Source organism: Salmo trutta, chromosome 21, assembly GCF_901001165.1.
Source record: "Salmo trutta chromosome 21, fSalTru1.1, whole genome shotgun sequence".
Lineage (NCBI taxonomy): Eukaryota > Metazoa > Chordata > Actinopteri > Salmoniformes > Salmonidae > Salmo > Salmo trutta.
Window position 1 is genome coordinate 51,227,878 of NC_042977.1, and position 20,491 is coordinate 51,248,368.

At 39.2% G+C, this 20,491-nt stretch overlaps 1 protein-coding gene across 1 annotated transcript in view; it reads left to right on the top strand.

Moving 5' to 3' along the window:
• The first annotated feature begins 668 nt into the window (after window positions 1-668).
• LOC115156489 (kinesin-associated protein 3) overlaps window positions 669-20,491 on the top strand; it is a 64,779-nt gene continuing 44,956 nt past the window's right edge. Inside the window, exons 1-6 of the mRNA XM_029703911.1 lie at window positions 669-855; window positions 1,286-1,417; window positions 11,915-12,066; window positions 12,436-12,488; window positions 19,019-19,160; window positions 19,300-19,399. Of these exons, the coding sequence (XP_029559771.1) occupies window positions 824-855; window positions 1,286-1,417; window positions 11,915-12,066; window positions 12,436-12,488; window positions 19,019-19,160; window positions 19,300-19,399 (611 nt within the window). The 5' untranslated portion in view covers window positions 669-823. The remainder of the gene's footprint in view (window positions 856-1,285; window positions 1,418-11,914; window positions 12,067-12,435; window positions 12,489-19,018; window positions 19,161-19,299; window positions 19,400-20,491) is intronic.

Below are 20,491 nucleotides of genomic sequence, written 5' to 3' on the forward strand. Positions count from 1 at the left end.
AAAGACCTGATGTTACCATCTGTGTTTGATAAGAGGATAAAGACCTGATGTTACCATCTGTGTTTAATAAGAGGTTAAAGACCTGATGTTACCATCTGTGTTTAATAAGAGGTTAAAGACCCGATGTTCCAAGTGGTGAATTGACATGATGATGTCATCACCCAATCCATCAGTGAAAACAGGAAGTGGTTGAGCGGTTGATCTGTTGACCCCAACTAACATTTTAGTCATTTAACAGACGCTCTGATTTTTAGCAATTAGAGTTAAGTGCCTTGCTCAAGGGCACGTCGACAGATTTTTCCCCAAAGTCGTCTTTCGGTTACCTGCCCAATGCTCTTAACCACTAGGCTACCTGCCGGCCCATCCATGTCATCGTCACCCTGTGGATCTCCTCAACACATTAGTGCCGATACCACATCTCTGGGAGAGGTTTAGGGTTAGACCTCTAGACAGGGAGAGACTGAGGTCCTGATTGAATCTGAGAACAATATGAGCGATTATAAAACATTCTTGATTAGCTACAATGTGAGACCATAAAACTGTTCATTATTACCACGCTTCACTATTCAAACCACCCATGGAATGAACTGTCCATTCTTCACGTTGCTGCGCCACTGTGTCTTACCTGTAGAAGTCGCACAAGAGGCGTCATGGTATCAAACCACCTCCCTCTTCCTCTTTCCAACACAATGCATTCTGGGAAAGAGAGTTCATTCACCACTTGGACAGGTTTAATATTTTCCTGGTCAGTGATTTTTTTTCGCTGTGATTCTATTTAAAGAAGAAAAAAAGGCATCTTTAGTTTTCATATAAAGAGCATAAGATGCAGTCTGAGGATGCACGCTATCTGAAACGGTAAAGTTAAAGCTGTCATTTCGTTAAATGTGTTGTGTATCTCGCTGGGAATGTGAACTATAATGGAAAGCCTTATCATGCTAGCAGCATACCATCTAGCTAGTTCATTGGCATGCTAATCGTATAGCTAGCTAACCTACAGTAGCTTACTTATGTGTTACTTAAATTGAAGATAAAATGTTACATGTAGACATTGTGTTGTTGAATATCTACCCGGATGCGGCAGCGTCAACAACAGCTGTGATAGAGAACAAATCTCAGTCCCATCAATGGGGTGTGGACAATAATTAGCCTCCCTAGCTAGCTGGCTAGCTGGCATATTTATTGCATTGCAGTCAAATGCGGTCAAGTTAGTTGATTCTAAAGTCAAATTTTTTTTAAATGAAAAAGTGAACTAAAATATATTATTCAATCTTTATGATGACCGCAGGAAAGTGAAGGGTGGTAGCCTAGACGTGCACCCTACAGAAAAAGCCCTGGTTGTTCAGTATGAGGTGGAGGCCACCATCCTTGGAGAGACCGGAGACGAGATGCTGGGAGACCGCAAGAAGTGTCAGAAGATGTAAGCATGGTTTCAACACAGTCAACAAACGGTGGAAATTATATGTGGTGTTTTGGTCTAAAATCACAGTTTGTGATTTAAATAGTCTGACCCTGCCACTTTCTTTGGTAAACTGAGAGATGTGGCCTGGGGAAATGTAGCTAGGCTAATTCTATTCTATTCTCCTCTATTCTATTCTATTCTCCTCTATTCTATTCTCCTCTATTCTATTCTCCTCTATTCTATTCTATTCCCCTCTATTCTATTCTCCTCTATTCTATTCTCCTCTATTCTATTCTCCTTTATTCTATTCTATTCCCCTCTATTCTATTCTCCTCTATTCTATTCTATTCTCCTCTATTCTATTCCCCTCTATTCTATTCTCCTCTATTCTATTCCCCTCTATTCTATTCTATTCTCCTCTATTCTATTCCCCTCTATTCTATTCTATTCTCCTCTATTCTATTCCCCTCTATTCTATTCTCCTCTATTCTATTCTATTCTCCTCTATTCTATTCCCCTCTATTCTATTCTCCTCTATTCTATTCTCCTCTATTCTATTCTCCTCTATTCTATTCCCCTCTATTCTATTCTCCTCTATTCTATTCTCCTCTATTCTATTCCCCTTTATTCTATTCTATTCTCCTTTATTCTATTCTATTCCCCTCTATTCTATTCTATTCCCCTTTATTCTATTCTATTCTCCTTTATTCTATTCTATTCCCCTCTATTCTATTCCCCTCTATTCTATTCTATTCCCCTCTATTCTATTCTCCTCTATTCTATTCTCCTTTATTCTATTCTATTCCCCTCTATTCTATTCTCCTCTATTCTATTCTATTCTCCTCTATTCTATTCCCCTCTATTCTATTCTCCTCTATTCTATTCTCCTCTATTCTATTCCCCTTTATTCTATTCTATTCTCCTTTATTCTATTCTATTCCCCTCTATTCTATTCTATTCCCCTTTATTCTATTCTATTCTCCTTTATTCTATTCTATTCCCCTCTATTCTATTCCCCTCTATTCTATTCTATTCCCCTTTATTCTATTCTATTCTCCTCTATTCTATTCTCCTCTATTCTATTCCCCTCTATTCTATTCTATTCTCCTCTATTCTATTCTTCTTTATTCTATTCTATTCCCCTCTATTCTATTCTCCTCTATTCTATTCTCCTTTATTCTATTCTATTCCCCTCTATTCTATTCCCCTCTATTCTATTCTATTCCCCTTTATTCTATTCTATTCTCCTCTATTCTATTCTCCTCTATTCTATTCTCCTCTATTCTATTCTCCTCTATTCTATTCCCCTCTATTCTATTCCCCTCTATTCTATTCTCCTCTATTCTATTCTCCTCTATTCTATTCTCCTCTATTCTATTCTCCTCTATTCTATTCCCCTCTATTCTATTCTCCTCTATTCTCCTCTATTCTATTCTCCTCTATTCTATTCTCCTCTATTCTATTCTCCTCTATTCTATTCTATTCTCCTCTATTCTATTCTCCTCTATTCTATTCCCCTCTATTCTATTCTCCTCTATTCTATTCTCCTCTATTCTATTCCCCTCTATTCTATTCTCTTCTATTCTATTCTCCTCTATTCTATTCTCCTCTATTCTATTCTCCTCTATTCTATTCCCCTCTATTCTATTCTCCTCTATTCTATTCTCCTCTATTCTATTCCCCTCTATTCTATTCCCCTCTATTCTATTCTCCTCTATTCTATTCTCCTCTATTCTATTCTCCTCTATTCTATTCCCCTCTATTCTATTCTCCTCTATTCTATTCTCCTCTATTCTATTCCCCTCTATTCTATTCTCCTCTATTCTATTCTCCTCTATTCTATTCCCCTCTATTCTATTCCCCTCTATTCTATTCTCCTCTATTCTATTCTCCTCTATTCTATTCTCCTCTCCTCTATTCTATTCCCCTCTATTCTATTCTCCTCTATTCTATTCCCCTCTATTCTATTCTATTCTCCTCTATTCTATTCCCCTCTATTCTATTCTATTCCCCTCTATTCTATTCCCCTCTATTCTATTCTCCTCAATTCTATTCTCCTCTATTCTATTCTCCTCTATTCTATTCTCCTCTATTCTATTCTCCTCTATTCTATTCCCCTCTATTCTATTCCCCTCTATTCTATTCTCCTCTATTCTATTCTATTCTCCTCTATTCTATTCTCCTCTATTCTATTCTCCTCTATTCTATTCTCCTCTATTCTATTCCCCTCTATTCTATTCTCCTCTATTCTCCTCTATTCTATTCTCCTCTATTCTATTCTCCTCTATTCTATTCTCCTCTATTCTATTCTATTCTCCTCTATTCTATTCTCCTCTATTCTATTCCCCTCTATTCTATTCTCCTCTATTCTATTCTCCTCTATTCTATTCCCCTCTATTCTATTCTCTTCTATTCTATTCTCCTCTATTCTATTCTCCTCTATTCTATTCTCCTCTATTCTATTCCCCTCTATTCTATTCTATTCCCCTCTATTCTATTCTCCTCTATTCTATTCCCCTCTATTCTATTCCCCTCTATTCTATTCTCCTCTATTCTATTCTCCTCTATTCTATTCTCCTCTATTCTATTCCCCTCTATTCTATTCTCCTCTATTCTATTCTCCTCTATTCTATTCCCCTCTATTCTATTCTCCTCTATTCTATTCTCCTCTATTCTATTCCCCTCTATTCTATTCCCCTCTATTCTATTCTCCTCTATTCTATTCTCCTCTATTCTATTCTCCTCTATTCTATTCCCCTCTATTCTATTCCCCTCTATTCTATTCTCCTCTATTCTATTCCCCTCTATTCTATTCTATTCTCCTCTATTCTATTCCCCTCTATTCTATTCTATTCCCCTCTATTCTATTCCCCTCTATTCTATTCCCTCAATTCTCTCCCCTATTCTATTCTCCCTCTATTATTCTATTCCTCTATTCTTCTCCTCTATTCTATTCCCTCTATTCTATTCTCCTCTATTCTATTCTCCTCTATTCTATTCCCCTCTATTCTATTCTATTCCCCTCTATTCTATTCTCCTCTATTCTATTCTATTCTCCTCTATTCTATTCTATTCCCCTCTATTCTATTCTCCTCTATTCTTTTCTCCTTTATTCTATTCTATTCCCCTCTATTCTATTATATTCCCCTTTATTCTATTCTATTCTCCTTATTCTATTCTATTCCCCTCTATTCTATTCTATTCTCCTCTATTCTATTCTCCTCTATTCTATTCTCCTCTATTCTATTCTCCTCTATTCTATTCCCCTCTATTCTATTCTCCTTTATTCTATTCTATTCCCCTCTATTCTATTCCCCTCTATTCTATTCTCCTCTATTCTATTATATTCTCCTCTATTCTATTCTATTCTCCTCTATTCTATTCCCCTCTATTCTATTCTCCTCTATTCTATTCTATTCCCCTCTATTCTATTCTATTCCCCTCTATTCTATTCTCCTCTATTCTATTCTCCTCTATTCTATTCTCCTCTATTCTATTCCCCTCTATTCTATTCTCCTCTATTCTATTCTATTCTCCTTTATTCTATTCTATTCCCCTCTATTCTATTCTATTCCCCTTTATTCTATTCTATTCTCCTTTATTCTATTCTATTCCCCTCTATTCTATTCTCCTCTATTCTATTCTATTCTCCTCTATTCTATTCTATTCCCCTCTATTCTATTCTATTCCCCTCTATTCTATTCTATTCTCCTCTATTCTATTCTATTCCCCTCTATTCTATTCTATTTCCCCTTTATTCTATTCTATTCTCCTTTATTCTATTCTATTCTCCTCTATTCTATTCTCCTCTATTCTATTCTATTCCCCTTTATTCTATTCTATTCTCCTTTATTCTATTCTATTCTCCTCTATTCTATTCCCCTCTATTCTGTTCTATTCCCCTCTATTCTATTCTATTCTCCTCTATTCTATTCTATTCCCCTCTATTCTATTCTATTCCCCTCTATTCTATTCTATTCTCCTCTATTCTATTCTATTCCCCTCTATTCTATTCTATTCCCCTTTATTCTATTCTATTCTCCTTTATTCTATTCTATTCCCCTCTATTCTATTCTATTCTATTCTCCTCTATTCTATTCTCCTCTATTCTATTCTCCTCTATTCTATTCCCCTCTATTCTATTCCCCTCTATTCTATTCCCCTCTATTCTATTCCCCTCTATTCTATTCCCCTCTATTCTATTCTCCTCTATTCTATTCTATTCTCCTCTATTCTATTCTCCTCTATTCTATTCTATTCTATTCCCCTCTATTCTATTCTCCTCTATTCTATTCTCCTCTATTCTATTCTATTCCCCTCTATTCTATTCCCCTCTATTCTATTCCCCTCTATTCTATTCCCCTCTATTCTATTCCCCTCTATTCTATTCTCCTCTATTCTATTCTCCTCTATTCTATTCTATTCCCCTCTATTCTATTCTCCCCTATTCTATTCTCCTCTATTCTATTCTCCCCTATTCTATTCTATTCCCTCTATTCTATTCTCCTCTATTCTATTCTATTCTCCTTTTCTATCTATTCCCCTCTATTCTTCTCCTCTATTCTATTCTCCTCTATTCTATTCTATTCCCCTCTATTCTATTCCCCTCTATTCTATTCCCCTCTATTCTATTCCCCTCTATTCTATTCCCCTCTATTCTATTCTCCTCTATTCTATTCTCCTCTATTCTATTCTATTCCCCTCTATTCTATTCTCCCTATTCTATTCTCCTCTATTCTATTCCCCTATTCTTCTATTCCCTCTATTCTATTCTCCTCTATTCTATATTTTTATTCTATTCTATTCCCCTCTATTCTATTCTATTCCCCTTTTTCTATTCTATTCTCCTTTATTCTATCTATTCCCTCTATTCTATTCTCCTCTATTCTATTCTCCTCTATTCTATTCTATTCCCCTCTATTCTATTCTATTCCTCTATTCTATTCTATTCTCCTCTATTCTATTCTATTCCCCTCTATTCTATTCTATTCCCCTTTATTCTATTCTATTCTCCTTTATTCTATTCTATTCTCCTCTATTCTATTCTCCTCTATTCTATTCTATTCCCCTTTATTCTATTCTATTCTCCTTTATTCTATTCTATTCTCCTCTATTCTATTCCCCTCTATTCTATTCTATTCCCCTCTATTCTATTCTATTCTCCTCTATTCTATTCCCCTCTATTCTATTCTATTCCCCTCTATTCTATTCTATTCCCCTCTATTCTATTCTATTCCCCTCTATTCTATTCTATTCCCCTTTATTCTATTCTATTCTCCTTTATTCTATTCTATTCTCCTCTATTCTATTCTCCTCTATTCTATTCTATTCTCCTCTATTCTATTCTCCTCTATTCTATTCCCCTCTATTCTATTCCCCTCTATTCTATTCCCCTCTATTCTATTCTATTCTCCTCTATTCTATTCTCCTCTATTCTATTCCCCTCTATTCTATTCCCCTCTATTCTATTCTCCTCTATTCTATTCTCCTCTATTCTATTCCCCTCTATTCTATTCTCCTCTATTCTATTCCCCTCTATTCTATTCTCCTCTATTCTATTCTATTCTCCTCTATTCTATTCTATTCCCCTCTATTCTATTCCCCTCTATTCTATTCTATTCTCCTCTATTCTATTCTATTCTCCTCTATTCTATTCTATTCTCCCCTATTCTATTCTCCTCTATTCTATTCTCCTCTATTCTATTCTCCTCTATTCTATTCCCCTCTATTCTATTCTCCTCTATTCTATTCCCCTCTATTCTATTCTATTCTCCTCTATTCTATTCTCCTCTATTCTATTCTCCCCTATTCTATTCTATTCTCCTCTATTCTATTCTATTCTCCCCTATTCTATTCTATTCTCCTCTATTCTATTCTATTCTCCTCTATTCTATTCTATTCCCCTCTATTCTATTCCCCTCTATTCTATTCCCCTCTGTTCTATTCCCCTCTATTCTATTCTCCTCTATTCTATTCTCCTCTATTCTATTCTATTCTCCTCTATTCTATTCTATTCCCCTCTATTATTCCCTCTATTCTATTCCCCTCTATTCTAGTCTATTCTATTCTATTCTCCTCTATTCTATTCTCCTCTATTCTATTCTCCTCTATTCTATTCTCCTCTATTCTATTCTCCTCTATTCTATTCCCCTCTATTCTATTCCCCTCTATTCTATTCTCCTCTATTCTATTCTCCTCTATTTATTCCCTCTATTATTCTCCTCTATTCTATTCTATTCCCCTCTATTCTAATTCCCCTCTATTCTTTCCCCTCTATTCTATTCTCCTCTATTCTATTCCCTCTATTCATCCCCTCTATTCTATTCCCCTCTATTCTATTCTCCTCTATTCTATTCTCCTCTATTCTATTCTCCTCTATTCTATTCTATTCTATTCTATTCTCCTCTATTCTATTCTCCTATCTTCTATTCTCCTTTATTCTATTCTCCTCTATTCTATTCTCCTCTATTCTATTCTATTCTATTCTCCTCTATTCTATTCTCCTATCTTCTATTCTCCTTTATTCTATTCTCCTCTATTCTATTCTCCTCTATTCTATTCCCCTCTATTCTATTCTCCTTTATTCTATTCCCCTCTATTCTATTCTCCTTTATTCTATTCTATTCCCCTCTATTCTATTCTCCTCTATTCTATTCCCCTCTATTCTATTCTCCTCTATTCTATTCCCCTCTATTCTATTCTATTCTCCTCTATTCTATTCTATTCTATTCTCCTCTATTCTATTCTCCTTTATTCTATTCTCCTCTATTCTATTCTCCTCTATTCTATTCTCCTCTATTCTATTCTATTCTCCTCTATTCTATTCTCCTCTATTCTATTCTCCTCTATTCTATTCTATTCTCCTCTATTCTATTCTATTCCCCTCTATTCTATTCTCCTTTATTCTATTCTCCTCTATTCTATTCTCCTCTATTCTATTCCCCTCTATTCTATTCCCCTCTATTCTATTCCCCTCTATTCTATTCTCCTCTATTCTATTCTCCTCTATTCTATTCTATTCTATTCTATTCTCCTCTATTCTATTCTCCTCTATTCTATTCCCCTCTATTCTATTCCCCTCTATTCTATTCCCCTCTATTCTATTCTATTCCCCTCTATTCTATTCTATTCTATTCTCCTCTATTCTATTCTCCTCTATTCTATTCTCCTCTATTCTATTCTCCTCTATTCTATTCTCCTCTATTCTATTCCCCTCTATTCTATTCTCCTCTATTCTATTCCCCTCTATTCTATTCTCCTTTATTCTATTCTATTCCCCTCTATTCTATTCTCCTCTATTCTATTCTCCTCTATTCTATTCCCCTCTATTCTATTCTCCTTTATTCTATTCTCCTCTATTCTATTCTCCTCTATTATATTCCCCTCTATTCTATTCCCCTCTATTCTATTCCCCTCTATTCTATTCTCCTCTATTCTATTCCCCTCTATTCTATTCTCCTCTATTCTCCTCTATTCTATTCTATTCCCCTCTATTCTATTCTTCTCTATTCTATTCTATTCTCCTCTATTCTATTCCCCTCTATTCTATTCTCCTCTATTCTATTCTATTCTCCTCTATTCTATTCCCCTCTATTCTATTCTCCTCTATTCTATTCCCCTCTATTCTATTCTCCTTTATTCTATTCTATTCCCCTCTATTCTATTCTCCTCTATTCTATTCCCCTCTATTCTATTCTCCTTTATTCTATTCTCCTCTATTCTATTCCCCTCTATTCTATTCCCCTCTATTCTATTCCCCTCTATTCTATTCCCCTCTATTCTATTCTCCTCTATTCTATTCTCCTCTATTCTATTCTATTCTCCTCTATTCTATTCTATTCCCCTCTATTCTATTCCCCTCTATTCTATTCTATTCTCCTCTATTCTATTCTATTCTATTCTCCCCCATTCTATTCTCCTCTATTCTATTCTCCTCTATTCTATTCTCCTATATTCTATTCCCCTCTATTCTATTCTCCTCTATTCTATTCCCCTCTATTCTATTCCCCTCTATTCTATTCTATTCTCCTCTATTCTATTCTCCTCTATTCTATTCTCCCCTATTCTATTCTCCTCTATTCTATTCTATTCTCCCCTATTCTATTCTATTCTATTCTCCTCTATTCTATTCTATTCCCCTCTATTCTATTCCCCTCTATTCTATTCCCCTCTATTCTATTCCCCTCTATTCTATTCTCCTCTTTTCTATTCCCCTCTATTCTATTCCCCTCTATTCTATTCCCCTCTATTCTAGTCTATTCTATTCTATTCTCCTCTATTCTATTCTCCTCTATTCTATTCTCCTCTATTCTATTCTATTCTCCTCTATTCTATTCTCCTCTATTGTATTCCCCTCTATTCTATTCCCCTCTATTCTATTCTCCTCTATTCTATTCTCCTCTATTCTATTCCCCTCTATTCTATTCTCCTCTATTCTATTCTATTCCCCTCTGTTCTATTCCCCTCTATTCTATTCTATTCCCCTCTATTCTATTCTCCTCTATTCTATTCTCCTCTATTCTATTCCCCTCTATTCTATTCCCCTCTATTCTATTCTCCTCTATTCTATTCCCCTCTATTCTATTCTCCTCTATTCTATTCTATTCTATTCTCCTCTATTCTATTCTCCTCTATTCTATTCCCCTCTATTCTATTCTATTCTCCTTTATTCTATTCTATTCTATTCTATTCTCCTCTATTCTATTCTCCTCTATTCTATTCTCCTTTATTCTATTCTCCTCTATTCTATTCTCCTCTATTCTATTCCCCTCTATTCTATTCTCCTCTATTCTATTCCCCTCTATTCTATTCTCCTTTATTCTATTCTATTCCCCTCTATTCTATTCTCCTCTATTCTATTCTCCTCTATTCTATTCCCCTCTATTCTATTCTCCTTTATTCTATTCTCCTCTATTCTATTCTCCTCTATTCTATTCCCCTCTATTCTATTCTCCTCTATTCTATTCCCCTCTATTCTATTCTCCTCTATTCTATTCTCCTCTATTCTATTCTCCTCTATTCTATTCTCCTCTATTCTATTCTATTCTCCTCTATTCTATTCTATTCTCCTCTATTATATTCTATTCCCCTCTATTCTATTCCCCTCTATTCTATTCTCCTCTATTCTATTCTCCTCTATTCTATTCTCCTCTATTCTATTCCCCTCTATTCTATTCTCCTCTATTCTATTCTCCTCTATTCTATTCCCCTCTATTCTATTCTATTCCCCTCTATTCTATTCTCCTCTATTCTATTCCCCTCTATTCTATTCTATTCCCTCTATTCTATTCTCCTCTATTCTATTCCCCTCTATTCTATTCTCCTCTATTCTATTCTCCTCTATTCTATTCTCCTCTATTCTATTCTCCTCTATTCTATTCCCCTCTATTCTATTCCCCTCTATTCTATTCTCCTCTATTCTATTCCCCTCTATTCTATTCTATTCTCCTCTATTCTCCTCTATTCTCCTCTATTCTATTCTATTCCCCTCTATTCTATTCCCCTCTATTCTATTCTCCTCTATTCTATTCCCCTCTATTCTATTCTATTCTCCTCTATTCTCCTCTATTCTCCTCTATTCTATTCTATTCCCCTCTATTCTATTCCCCTCTATTCTATTCTCCTCTATTCTATTCCCCTCTATTCTATTCTCCTCTATTCTATTCTATTCTCCTCTATTCTATTCTCCTCTATTCTATTCCCCTCTATTCTATTCTCCTCTATTCTATTCTCCTCTATTCTATTCTCCTCTATTCTATTCCCCTCTATTCTATTCTCCTCTATTCTATTCGCCTCTATTCTATTCTCCTCTATTCTATTCCCCTCTATTCTATTCTCCTCTATTCTATTCTATTCTATTCTCCTCTATTCTATTCTATTCTATTCTCCTCTATTCTATTCTATTCTCCTCTATTCTATTCTATTCTCCTCTATTCTATTCTATTCTCCTCTATTCTATTCTATTCTCCTCTATTCTATTCTCCTCTATTCTATTCCCCTCTATTCTATTCTCCTCTATTCTATTCTATTCTCCTCTATTCTATTCTATTCCCCTCTATTCTATTCTATTCTCCTCTATTCTATTCTCCTCTATTCTATTCCTCTCTATTCTATTCCATTACCCTCTATTATTTTCCATTACTCTACATTCTATTCCATTCCCCTCTATTCTATTCCATTACTCTATATTATATTCCATTACCCTCTATTCTATTCCATTACCCTCTATTCTATTCCATTACTCTCTATTCTATTCCCCTCTATTCTATTCCATTACCCTCTATTCTATTCCATTACTCTGTATTTTATTCCTCTCTATTCTATTCTATTCCTCTCTATTCTATTCCATTTCCCTCTATTATATTCCATTACTCTGTATTTTATTCCTCTCTATTCTATTCCCCTCTATTCTATTCCATTTCCCTCTATTCTATTCCTCTCGATTCTATTCTATTCCCCTCTATTATATTGCCCTGGATTATATTCTACTGTACTCTCTCCCTCCCTGCCTGTCAGTATCCGTCTGAAGAGCCTGAATATGAACACAGACATTGCAGCTCTGGCCCGTAAGGTGGTGGAGGAGTGTAAACTCATCCACCCCTCCAAGCTGTCGGAGGTGGAGCAGCTGCTCTTCTATCTACAGAACCGCAAGAAGGCCAGCGGGAAGGGTGAGCAGAGAGCATCCACACCAACGGTCCCCTCTGAAACGCCATACCACAGACAGATATAGTACAACTCTATAGGTTATGGAACAGTTCCACTGTCAGGTCTATTCTATAACAGTGCAGTTCTATGTTAACCAGTGAATTCCACTGTCAGGTCTATTCTATAACAGTGTAGTTCTATGTTAACCAGTGAATTCCACTGTCAGGTCTATTCTATAACAGTGCAGTTCTATGTTAACCAGTGAATCCCACTGTAAAGTCTATTCTATAACAGTGCAATTCTATGTTAACCAGTGAATCATTCCACTGTGAGGTCTATTCTATAACAGTGTAGTTCTATGTTAACCAGTGAATCATTCCATTTCTCTGCAGCAGAGAAGAGAGTGGTGAAACCGAGAGACCTGACTCCATTTGAAGGAATGGAGGTGAGTAAGGGGAACTCTGCAGTCACTACTGCTACTACAGCTGCTACTGCTTTAACTAACAACGATACTAATCACAATACATTTTACTAGATAGATGAGGAGGCTAACATCAACAATGCTAATAACCATAATACATTTTACTAGATAGATGAGGAGGCTAACATCAACAATGCTAATAACCATAATACATTTTACTAGATAGATGAGGAGGCTAACATCAACAATGCTAATAACCATAATACATTTTACTAGATAGATGAGGAGGCTAACATCAACAATGCTAATAATCATAATACATTTGACTAGATAGTTGAGGCTAACATCAACAATGCTAATAATCATAATACATTTGACTAGAGAGTTGAGGCTAACATCAACAATGCTAATAATCATAATACATTTGACTAGAGAGTTGAGGCTAACATCAACAATGCTAATAATCATAATACATTTGACTAGATAGATGAGGAGGCTAACATCAACAATGCTAATAATCATAATACATTTGACTAGATAGACGAGGATGCTAACATCAACAATGCTAATAATCATAACAATACATTTAAAGCATCATTGTGATCATGTGGTTCTGTTTCCTAGATAGATGAGGAGGCTAACGTCAACATGGTGTCTCTCTGTTCTAGATAGATGAGGAGGCTAACGTCAACATGGTGTCTCTGTTCTAGATAGATGAGGAGGCTAACGTCAACATGGTGTCTCTCTGTTCTAGATAGATGAGGAGGCTAACGTCAACATGGTGTCTGTTCTAGATAGATGAGGAGGCTAACGTCAACACGGTGTCTGTTCTAGATAGATGAGGAGGCTAACGTCAACACGGTGTCTCTCTGTTCTAGATAGATGAGGAGGCTAACGTCAACATGGTGTCTGTTCTAGATAGACGAGGAGGCTAACGTCAACACGGTGTCTCTCTGTTCTAGATAGATGAGGAGGCTAACGTCAACATGGTGTCTGTTCTAGATAGATGAGGAGGCTAACGTCAACATGGTGTCTGTTCTAGATAGATGAGGAGGCTAACGTCAACATGGTGTCTGTTCTAGATAGATGAGGAGGCTAACGTCAACATGGTGTCTCTCTGTTCTAGATAGATGAGGAGGCTAACGTCAACATGGTGTCTGTTCTAGATAGATGAGGAGGCTAACGTCAACATGGTGTCTCTCTGTTCTAGATAGATGAGGAGGCTAACGTCAACATGGTGTCTGTTCTAGATAGATGAGGAGGCTAACGTCAACATGGTGTCTGTTCTAGATAGATGAGGAGGCTAACGTCAACATGGTGTCTCTCTGTTCTAGATAGATGAGGAGGCTAACGTCAACATGGTGTCTGTTCTAGATAGATGAGGAGGCTAACGTCAACATGGTGTCTGTTCTAGATAGATGAGGAGGCTAACGTCAACATGGTGTCTGTTCTAGATAGATGAGGAGGCTAACGTCAACATGGTGTCTGTTCTAGATAGATGAGGAGGCTAACGTCAACATGGTGTCTCTCTGTTCTAGATAGATGAGGAGGCTAACGTCAACATGGTGTCTGTTCTAGATAGATGAGGAGGCTAACGTCAACATGGTGTCTGTTCTAGATAGATGAGGAGGCTAACGTCAACATGGTGTCTGTTCTAGATAGATGAGGAGGCTAACATCAACATGGTGTCTGTTCTAGATAGATGAGGAGGCTAACGTCAACATGGTGTCTCTCTGTTCTAGATAGATGAGGAGGCTAACGTCAACATGGTGTCTGTTCTAGATAGATGAGGAGGCTAACGTCAACATGGTGTCTGTTCTAGATAGATGAGGAGGCTAACGTCAACATGGTGTCTGTTCTAGATAGATGAGGAGGCTAACGTCAACATGGTGTCTCTCTGTTCTAGATAGATGAGGAGGCTAACGTCAACATGGTGTCTGTTCTAGATAGATGAGGAGGCTAACGTCAACATGGTGTCTGTTCTAGATAGATGAGGAGGCTAACGTCAACATGGTGTCTGTTCTAGATAGATGAGGAGGCTAACGTCAACACGGTGTCTCTCTGTTCTAGATAGATGAGGAGGCTAACGTCAACATGGTGTCTGTTCTAGATAGATGAGGAGGCTAACGTCAACATGGTGTCTGTTCTAGATAGATGAGGAGGCTAACGTCAACACGGTGTCTCTCTGTTCTAGATAGATGAGGAGGCTAACGTCAACATGGTGTCTGTTCTAGATAGATGAGGAGGCTAACGTCAACATGGTGTCTGTTCTAGATAGATGAGGAGGCTAACGTCAACATGGTGTCTGTTCTAGATAGATGAGGAGGCTAACTTCAACATGGTGTCTCTCTGTTCTAGATAGATGAGGAGGCTAACGTCAACATGGTGTCTGTTCTAGATAGATGAGGAGGCTAACGTCAACATGGTGTCTGTTCTAGATAGATGAGGAGGCTAACATCAACATGGTGTCTGTTCTAGATAGATGAGGAGGCTAACGTCAACACGGTGTCTCTGTTCTAGATAGATGAGGAGGCTAACGTCAACATGGTGTCTGTTCTAGATAGATGAGGAGGCTAACGTCAACATGGTGTCTGTTCTAGATAGATGAGGAGGCTAACGTCAACATGGTGTCTCTCTGTTCTAGATAGATGAGGAGGCTAACGTCAACATGGTGTCTGTTCTAGATAGGTGAGGAGGCTAACGTCAACATGGTGTCTGTTCTAGATAGATGAGGAGGCTAACGTCAACATGGTGTCTCTGTTCTAGATAGATGAGGAGGCTAACGTCAACATGGTGTCTCTCTGTTCTAGATAGATGAGGAGGCTAACGTCAACATGGTGTCTGTTCTAGATAGATGAGGAGGCTAACGTCAACATGGTGTCTGTTCTAGATAGATGAGGAGGCTAACGTCAACATGGTGTCTGTTCTAGATAGATGAGGAGGCTAACGTCAACATGGTGTCTGTTCTAGATAGATGAGGAGGCTAACGTCAACATGGTGTCTCTCTGTTCTAGATAGATGAGGAGGCTAACGTCAACATGGTGTCTGTTCTAGATAGATGAGGAGGCTAACATCAACACGGTGTCTCTCTGTTCTAGATAGATGAGGAGGCTAACGTCAACATGGTGTCTGTTCTAGATAGATGAGGAGGCTAACGTCAACATGGTGTCTGTTCTAGATAGATGAGGAGGCTAACGTCAACATGGTGTCTGTTTTAGATAGATGAGGAGGCTAACGTCAACATGGTGTCTCTGTTCTAGATAGATGAGGAGGCTAACGTCAACATGGTGTCTCTGTTCTAGATAGATGAGGAGGCTAACGTCAACATGCTGTCTCTCTGTTCTAGATAGATGAGGAGGCTAACGTCAACATGGTGTCTGTTCTAGATAGATGAGGAGGCTAACGTCAACATGGTGTCTCTGTTCTAGATAGATGAGGAGGCTAACGTCAACATGGTGTCTGTTCTAGATAGATGAGGAGGCTAACGTCAACATGGTGTCTCTCTGTTCTAGATAGATGAGGAGGCTAACGTCAACATGGTGTCTGTTCTAGATAGATGAGGAGGCTAACGTCAACATGGTGTCTGTTCTAGATAGATGAGGAGGCTAACGTCAACATGGTGTCTGTTCTAGATAGATGAGGAGGCTAACGTCAACACGGTGTCTGTTCTAGATAGATGAGGAGGCTAACGTCAACATGGTGTCTGTTCTAGATAGATGAGGAGGCTAACGTCAACATGGTGTCTCTCTGTTGTAGATAGATGAGGAGGCTAACGTCAACATGGTGTCTGTTCTAGATAGATGAGGAGGCTAACGTCAACACGGTGTCTCTCTGTTCTAGATAGATGAGGAGGCTAACGTCAACATGGTGTCTGTTCTAGATAGATGAGGAGGCTAACGTCAACATGGTGTCTGTTCTAGATAGATGAGGAGGCTAACGTCAACACGGTGTCTCTCTGTTCTAGATAGATGAGGAGGCTAACATCAACACGGTGTCTGTTCTAGATAGATGAGGAGGCTAACGTCAACATGGTGTCTGTTCTAGATAGATGAGGAGGCTAACGTCAACATGGTGTCTGTTCTAGATAGATGAGGAGGCTAACGTCAACATGGTGTCTGTTCTAGATAGATGAGGAGGCTAACGTCAACACGGTGTCTCTGTTCTAGATAGATGAGGAGGCTAACGTCAACATGGTGTCTGTTCTAGATAGATGAGGAGGCTAACGTCAACATGGTGTCTGTTCTAGATAGATGAGGAGGCTAACGTCAACATGGTGTCTGTTCTAGATAGATGAGGAGGCTAACGTCAACATGGTGTCTCTCTGTTCTAGATAGATGAGGAGGCTAACGTCAACATGGTGTCTGTTCTAGTTAGATGAGGAGGCTAACGTCAACATGGTGTCTGTTCTAGATAGATGAGGAGGCTAACGTCAACATGGTGTCTGTTCTAGATAGATGAGGAGGCTAACGTCAACATGGTGTCTGTTCTAGATAGATGAGGAGGCTAACGTCAACACGGTGTCTCTGTTCTAGATAGATGAGGAGGCTAACGTCAACATGGTGTCTGTTCTAGATAGATGAGGAGGCTAACGTCAACATGGTGTCTGTTCTAGATAGATGAGGAGGCTAACGTCAACATGGTGTCTGTTCTAGATAGATGAGGAGGCTAACGTCAACATGGTGTCTGTTCTAGATAGATGAGGAGGATAACGTCAACACGGTGTCTGTTCTAGATAGATGAGGAGGCTAACGTCAACACGGTGTCTGTTCTAGATAGATGAGGAGGCTAACGTCAACATGGTGTCTGTTCTAGATAGATGAGGAGGCTAACGTCAACATGGTGTCTGTTCTAGATAGATGAGGAGGCTAACGTCAACAGGGTGTCTCTCTGTTCTAGATAGATGAGGAGGCTAACGTCAACATGGTGTCTGTTCTAGATAGATGAGGAGGCTAACGTCAACATGGTGTCTGTTCTAGATAGATGAGGAGGCTAACGTCAACATGGTGTCTGTTCTAGATAGATGAGGAGGCTAACGTCAACATGGTGTCTGTTCTAGATAGATGAGGAGGCTAACGTCAACATGGTGTCTATTCTAGATAGATGAGGAGGCTAACGTCAACATGGTGTCTGTTCTAGATAGATGAGGAGGCTAACGTCAACATGGTGTCTCTCTGTTCTAGATAGATGAGGAGGCTAACGTCAACATGGTGTCTGTTCTAGATAGATGAGGAGGCTAACGTCAACATGGTGTCTGTTCTAGATAGATGAGGAGGCTAACGTCAACATGGTGTCTGTTCTAGATAGATGAGGAGGCTAACGTCAACACGGTGTCTGTTCTAGATAGATGAGGAGGCTAACGTCAACATGGTGTCTGTTCTAGATAGATGAGGAGGCTAACGTCAACATGGTGTCTGTTCTAGATAGATGAGGAGGCTAACGTCAACACGGTGTCTGTTCTAGATAGATGAGGAGGCTAACGTCAACATGGTGTCTGTTCTAGATAGATGAGGAGGCTAACGTCAACATGGTGTCTGTTCTAGATAGATGAGGAGGCTAACGTCAACACGGTGTCTCTCTGTTCTAGATAGATGAGGAGGATAACGTCAACACGGTGTCTGTTCTAGATAGATGAGGAGGCTAACGTCAACACGGTGTCTGTTCTAGATAGATGAGGAGGCTAACGTCAACATGGTGTCTGTTCTAGATAGATGAGGAGGCTAACGTCAACATGGTGTCTGTTCTAGATAGATGAGGAGGCTAACGTCAACAGGGTGTCTCTCTGTTCTAGATAGATGAGGAGGCTAACGTCAACATGGTGTCTGTTCTAGATAGATGAGGAGGCTAACGTCAACATGGTGTCTGTTCTAGATAGATGAGGAGGCTAACGTCAACATGGTGTCTGTTCTAGATAGATGAGGAGGCTAACGTCAACACGGTGTCTGTTCTAGATAGATGAGGAGGCTAACGTCAACATGGTGTCTGTTCTAGATAGATGAGGAGGCTAACGTCAACATGGTGTCTGTTCTAGATAGATGAGGAGGCTAACGTCAACATGGTGTCTGTTCTAGATAGATGAGGAGGCTAACGTCAACACGGTGTCTGTTCTAGATAGATGAGGAGGCTAACGTCAACATGGTGTCTCTGTTCTAGATAGATGAGGAGGCTAACGTCAACATGGTGTCTGTTCTAGATAGATGAGGAGGCTAACGTCAACACGGTGTCTCTCTGTTCTAGATAGATGAGGAGGCTAACGTCAACATGGTGTCTATTCTAGATAGATGAGGAGGCTAATGTCAACACGGTGTCTGTTCTAGATAGATAAGGAGGCTAATGTCAACACGGTGTCTGTTCTAGATAGATGAGGAGGCTAACGTCAACACGGTGTCTGTTCTAGATAGATGAGGAGGCTAACGTCAACATGGTGTCTGTTCTAGATAGATGAGGAGGCTAACGTCAACATGGTGTCTGTTCTAGATAGATGAGGAGGCTAACGTCAACACGGTGTCTGTTCTAGATAGATGAGGAGGCTAACGTCAACATGGTGTCTGTTCTAGATAGATGAGGAGGCTAACATCAACAAGGTGGAAGAGTATGTAGAGCTGCTGTATGAAGGAATGGAGGAGAAGGTGAAAGGGGCTACACTCATCCTACACCTGGCCAGGAACCCGGACAACCTGGAGGAACTACTACAGAATGGTAAGGACAGAGGTGGAGAGAGAGAAGGTCTGCGCTATATGCATAACATTGCATTAAAGTGTAAACCATCAGGACAGTGGCTCTGCTCTGGTCCGTATGTCTAAGGTTCTGTTTGTGTGTCTCGCTGTCTGTCCCGTAGAAACGGCTCTAGGTGCCCTGGCCAGAGTGTTGCGGGAGGACTGGAAGCAGAGTGTTGAGCTTGCCACCACCATCATCTATGTTTTCTTCTGTTTCTCCAGGTAAATACTAGAGGGGAGAGGAGAAGAGGTAGGAGAGGGAGGGAGAAGAGGGATGGGAGGGAGGGAGGGAGGAGAGGGAGGGAGGAGAGGGAGGGAGAAGAGGGATGGGAGGGAGGGAGGGAGGGAGGGAGGAGAGGTAGGAGAGGGAGGGAGGGGAGAGAAGAGGGAGGGAGGGAGAAGAGGGATGGGAGGGAGGGAGGGAGGGAGGGAGGAGAGGTAGGAGAGGGAGGGAGGAGAGGGAGGGGAGGGAGGGAGAAGAGGTGAGGGGAGGGAGGGAGGAGAGGTAGGAGAGGGGAGAGACAGAATTGGGACAGAACTGCTTTTCCCTGTTGACTCATAACCCACCGGTTGCTAGCTGGCCTTTCTAACTGCTAGTCTGACCTGTCGCCCCATTTGCTACTTTATAAGACGGCTTTACTCAGAAGGCCTTTCGCTTTTCTGTTGTTCCATTCAGTGGTAGTGGAGTGTAAATGCACATCTCTATTCAGGCTTATTGACGGCAGCCACGTGCTGTTAATCTGATTAAACATTATTATATATTCAGTACAGTCCACTTCTCTACTAGAGAAACACATCACTTCTAATGAATACAAGTCTATTATTTTATTAATCTGGTTCAGAGCAGAAAAAGGGGGGTGATTGTGTAAAATAAACCATCAGAACGCTCCAAATGTTTTCTCAGAAAGCAGTGATTAAAGTTACCAGCTACATCGCGCCGCTGTCACAGGACCGGTAAAAGGATGAAAATAACCGGATTCTGATATAAAAACCGAGAGTTGTTGTCTCTGAGTCCTGAATTATTCTCACGTTTCCCAAATGGAATGTGGGTGAGATTTCTCTTTGACAGCAGAGGTGGGTTTTTTGGCTTTGATAGCTTAAAGGTGGGTTTTTTGGCTCACATGTTACATAGACATTTTAGTCATTTAGCAGACGCTCTGATCCAGACGTACTCAGTGGCCTTGTGGAGATTGGAAGGTTGTGAGTTCAATCCCTTGCTGAGACTTCCCAAAGACTGTAAAATGGGACCTGATGCATCTCTGCCAGTTTGGGGGAACCCGGTTGTTGAGCATTAAACCTGCAGCAGCGAGTCAC